Source organism: Zerene cesonia, chromosome 11 (genome assembly GCF_012273895.1).
Source record: "Zerene cesonia ecotype Mississippi chromosome 11, Zerene_cesonia_1.1, whole genome shotgun sequence".
NCBI classification, from domain to species: domain Eukaryota; kingdom Metazoa; phylum Arthropoda; class Insecta; order Lepidoptera; family Pieridae; genus Zerene; species Zerene cesonia.
The window spans coordinates 8,001,021-8,006,107 of NC_052112.1; the positions used below are offsets into that span (position 1 = coordinate 8,001,021).

Here is a 5,087-nt window from a genome sequence, read left to right on the forward strand (position 1 = left end):
TATTATAAAGATTAATGTTTTTATGATAATGAATAATAGAATAAAATAACTGCATTCATATTAATAATCTGACTTCTCATACTCGTAACCTGATCTGGACTTTTAAAAAACTTCGACAAGTAGCAGAATTTGACATACTAAGAACTTTTTATCTTTCACTCTGTCAGAGTATACTTAGATATTGTATTGTAGCTTGGGGTGGCACTCTTAAAACTATTCTTCTGCCTTTAGAGAGGTGCCAGAGGTCAATACTTAAAGTGACAGCTTTTAAGCCAGTTCATTTTCCTACTAATGAAATATATAATATAGCTGCTATCTAAGGACTACTATTTTACAGAAAATATGATTATTTCAAGAACCCACTGTTAAGAGAGTTGATCAAGTTAAACCTACGTCACCTTTACATTCTCATAAATCACAAATGTACACGCACACGCGCACACACACACACACTTATTTTTATTTGTTTGTATTTATATCACTATTTCCTTTAATTTTTTTTTTTTTTCAACTGTATCGTACCAATGGAAGGGTATCGGTACCTGTAATACAGATTAATAACTAGTACGGGACCAACGTTTTGTTTGTATGTGTGCACATGGTTGAGAAATAAACTTATTTTTATTTATTTTTTATTTAAAAATAACTGCATTATAATTTCATTATTTTCAGGTGTTTAAGTCTGCGACAGAGAAAGTAAAAGAGAATCAAATACGACAGGAGATGGAAATTGTTAAGAAATCAATAGAAGAGGCGAAATCGACCCCAACGGAGATCGAAGCAAGCAGCGCAGCGGCGGTGTTCGAATTCGCTAAGAACATTTCCTCCGCCTCAGATCTTTTAGCATTAGTTCAAGCTTCAATACAATCCAGTCAAGCCGCTAGCACAGCGCCTATCGTGCAAACGATGGACCCGACGCCCATCACTTCTGTACAACCAAGATCTTTTGGTGACCCGCAGGATCAAATGGAAAGGAAACCATATAACCATTTGGATGATCTTGGTACTCAAAATCGAATACCAACTTTGGGGGGAAATACAGGTTCCTTAGGAGGAAATCAAGGTTCCTTAGGAGGAAATCAAGGTTCCTTAGGAGGAAATCAAGGTTCTTTAGGAGGAAATCAAGGTTCTTTAGGAGGAAATCAAGGTTCCTTAGGAGGAAATCAAAGTTTCGATAGTTCGAATAATTCATGGCAAACAAATTCCTTTTTCGATGTTGGCGTCAACCAACAACAGAGTAGTAACTTTAATCCTTATCAAATGCAACCCATGCCACTGGGCAATTTTAACATTCCTCCTCTAGTGTCACAAAATGATTTTAATTCAGGTCCAAATAGAGATATGCAATATAATCAACCGCAAATGCCTCAGAGCAACTTTAACGCTCCTGGCAATTTTAATAATTCATATCAACCACCATCGGGTAATCAATTTAGTCAAGCTTCTAGAGGGAATTTTATGAATGGAAGACCACAGGATAATCATCAAAACAGACATAATAATCCTAATCAGCAGCAGTTCGGAAATAGGCAGTTTGGAAACTATGAGCAGAATAATTACAGAGGTCGAGGAAGAGGTTACGGAGGATCCCAAAGAGGTCGGGGTAGGGGTTACTATTAGTATTAACTTAGGATTATAAGTATGTTGTAAAACTTGTCTCAAAAACCATAATGGTTTATGAATAATGATTGTTTTAAATAAAGGTATTTAATTATTGTATGGTGTATTTTTATTTAACATCATTTATTATAAAATTACATAAGAACCTTGATCTACATATTTATATACATAAGTTTAAAAAATAAATGTTAGTATGCTCCCATTTCCATGATGGCATCAATGTGTTCAGTCTCTGGTAATATGTCTATTTCAATTGGCTCAGTTTTAATTTTGCCACCTTTGGAATCCACACTGAAAAATCTAAATAGTTTTGATAGGTTTATAATGGAATACGCAGAGTGCGAGAGCCAATCAGCAACTAGCTCTTTAAGTATTTGAAATGCAGATACGACTTGAGGTGACATTTTGATTCCTGAAAAATAAAATATTTCGATTAGAGTTGATAAAATTTAGGCTCGATTCGCTGTACTATGGCGACGCCTGGCCTCCGTCGCCCATGATTGCATTTTTAATATTAATTAATATTTCAAATTCTAAACTAAATTAATTGTAAATAAATTTTCCAGATGTGAAATGTTTCATGACTACAAATTAAAAACAAATATATTTTCCTAATATATTGTATATCTACAATACTTCAATAGTATGTAATATGTATGTATACTTACTCGAGTTGTTCTGTTTGTTAAGATCAAATAGAAACAGAAAGAAATTGATCTGCAAATAAAGGTCCTTCTCTGTATATTCTCTGAACATAAGACCTTTTTCACAAAGTCGACACAGGGGGTAGCCAGCTTGGAAAGTCTGCGGCATACGCGTTGTACGGTGGCCGCATGCTGGATCCTCGCACGATAACCACCCCGCGTAATACTGAGTATGGTACTGCCTGATTTGCAAACACAATTGATTTTGTATACAAGGCAAATAGTCCATTGGCTTGTATGTACACTTCTCGTTTTGGCAACGCTCCAAAAACGTTACACTCTCTTTATCTAATTTTATTATTGTTTCTCTTATTCTATTCTCAGCCTTACAACTTTCGTTTACACAAATGAATGTAAATTCTTTGCAATGTCTGTATTTTTCCTTTTCGTTTTCGACTTCATAAGTTTCTGTATTTGAGTTTTCTTTTTTGATCATATTTCTATATCCGGATGGGTCTAAGCCGAGACAGTCGGCGACCCGCGCCGGGTCCATACCTTCGATTGGTTCACATATACGCGATATAACGGGGTGAAGTTGGTGTGCTAAGTAGTATCTAAAATCAATTTTAAGAAGTTCAGAATTTTTTAATTCTTCTATGTGATATGCTCTTTGTGTAGCAGAGTGGGTGGTGCCATCTTCACAAATGATATAGGGCACGATGTCACCCTTTTTGAATCTCCTACTGTTCTTGCTATTTAGCCTTAAAGCGACTTGAACGTGAGGTTGGGCATTTTTGTCCGCGTATTCGTTAGGACTTTTGGTTAACTGCTTAGTTATGGTCAAGAGCGATAATGGTATTTTGTTATTCAATAGATCTTCTTTTAACTTATTTAAATGTGTTTGTATACTCTCAATCCTCTCATCAGCACTTTGCTCAGACAGAATTTGTTTGAGTATAAATTTCCCTGCTTCAGCAGCTAGTTGGGACCAATCACGTCTAACAATATCTAATCCTTTATGTTCTTGGCTGTATATTAGTTCACCGTTTTTGTTTCGATTTATTACAACCGCTGCATATTTCTTTTTCTTGAGTAATAATAGGTACTTAAAAACTCCATCAATATCCAATTCAATTTGTTTATATTTTTTATTAATTTCTCGCTTTAGATCATTACCGATTTTAAAAACATAATCATAATCCAAACAATTTGTGTTTATCATTAAACTATCAGTATCGCCATAAACAACGTCATAATTTAATTTTTGTACAATTTCTTTAGTATCCATGAGAATTTCCCTGCCTTTCATTGTAACAAGGGCTGCTAGTGGTTTAGCATAAAATCTTGAATGTGTGAATCCTAAACACCCGTACATGGAATTGGCTGTCAATTTTAAAGCAGTTTGTCTGATATTATATTGCATATACTGCTCTGGAGGCAAATCTGGTGATTTCATAAGCTTTTTCACTTCTCGTCTACTCTCAACAAGTTTTCGAATTTGTGTAGGTAAAACTCCAAATTCGGTATTAGGACCCGGTAGTATCAAATTACTTATATCATCATTAGAATTTGATGTTATCTTTCTTTTTATAGTTGTGAAACAAACATTAAACTCTTGAATAATACTGGGATACAGAGAATTGAAATCCATGAGGAGGATTAATTTATCATAGAAACCTTTCTTAGGGTCTAACACCAAACCTCCTGAATAGGCAGCCTTTTTCTTTCCTTGCTTTTTATTTACACCCGTTTCCTCTTTATCCTCATTATCAGGATCATCAGATAAATTTTTTCTCCCGTAAATTTTATCCGGGACGATATAATTTTTCTCAGTGAATGCGTGAAGTAGTAGAAATTCATTCCTTTCCGATCGACCTCCTAACAGAGTTCTAGACATTATGTTACCAGCAATTTGAGTGATTTGTAAGGCTAATGGTATGACATTAAGTTCACACATCATTTTGAGAATATAGGATGCATCCTGCATCGTCAAAGTAACTAGTTGTAACAAATCATTGCTACTTTCATAATAACGAGGCAAATCTTCGATTGCCACATCAAGACGTTCACCTTCTTTCATTTTTAGCACGTTAATACACAACGTGTCTAGATCGAAACTTCTAGCCCTAATGAGTTCCATGGCTGAAATTTTAATATCACATACTAATCTACCCAAAAAGGCATCTTTGGCAGCATATTTCTTTTGAGGTGCTACAGATCTGTTAAGTCTTCCCAAACGCGACCAATTTGGAATTTTCAAGTCTAAAATATTTCCTATTAGTAAATCCTGTTGGAAGCCCTGCAAGTCGTGACCGACAACTAAATCTGGATCCAATTTCCAAAACTGAACCATGAAACAATTTAATAGTTCTCTTTCTGTATCGCATTTTGATAGCTTTGTTGCTTTGTATTGAGGCAACTTTTGTTTTAAATCAAGGGGCCAAAGTTCGTTACATTTTGTCATGACTGAAAGAAAATCAAATTTAATGAAGATCTAAAACATTTAAACACTGTTGCATTAATTCTTCTATAAAACACTTACCACAGAAATGCTGTTGAAATGGTGGGTTGGGTGGTGGTTTATGTATGGGGAAGTTACTATGTGCTAGACAGCTAATCATTAAAATCTTTGTTCTATTTGTTTTAGGATCTGTTGCAGTTCTCATGTTAATCTGAAATTATAATAAAATATGGAAGTAGTAAACTTTTCTTTAATAAATTATTCTAAGCTTTTTTTAATATAATATTTCATTGTGGGAGTCGAGCACGCTTCGGCACGAATTGGGCCAGCTCGCACCGGGGAAGTACCACACCCCCACAGAA

At 34.9% G+C, this 5,087-nt stretch overlaps 2 protein-coding genes across 2 annotated transcripts; one reads left to right on the plus strand and one right to left on the minus strand.

Annotated features, from left to right (window-relative positions):
• The first annotated feature begins 675 nt into the window (after positions 1-675).
• LOC119830116 (GATA zinc finger domain-containing protein 14-like) lies at positions 676-1,719 on the plus strand. The gene is made up of 2 exons (XM_038352978.1): positions 676-1,084; positions 1,127-1,719. Exons 1-2 carry the CDS (start codon positions 724-726, stop codon positions 1,618-1,620), a joined length of 855 nt encoding a protein of 284 aa, XP_038208906.1. The 5' UTR covers positions 676-723; the 3' UTR covers positions 1,621-1,719.
• Positions 1,720-1,763: 44 nt separating this feature from the next.
• On the minus strand, positions 1,764-4,931 carry LOC119830073 (DNA polymerase alpha catalytic subunit). Its single transcript, XM_038352916.1, has 3 exons — positions 4,807-4,931; positions 2,289-4,730; positions 1,764-2,032 (listed from the first exon to the last, which is right to left on the minus strand). Exons 1-3 carry the CDS (start codon positions 4,928-4,930, stop codon positions 1,809-1,811), a joined length of 2,790 nt encoding a protein of 929 aa, XP_038208844.1. The 5' UTR covers position 4,931; the 3' UTR covers positions 1,764-1,808.
• Between the last annotated feature and the right edge of the window lie 156 nt (positions 4,932-5,087).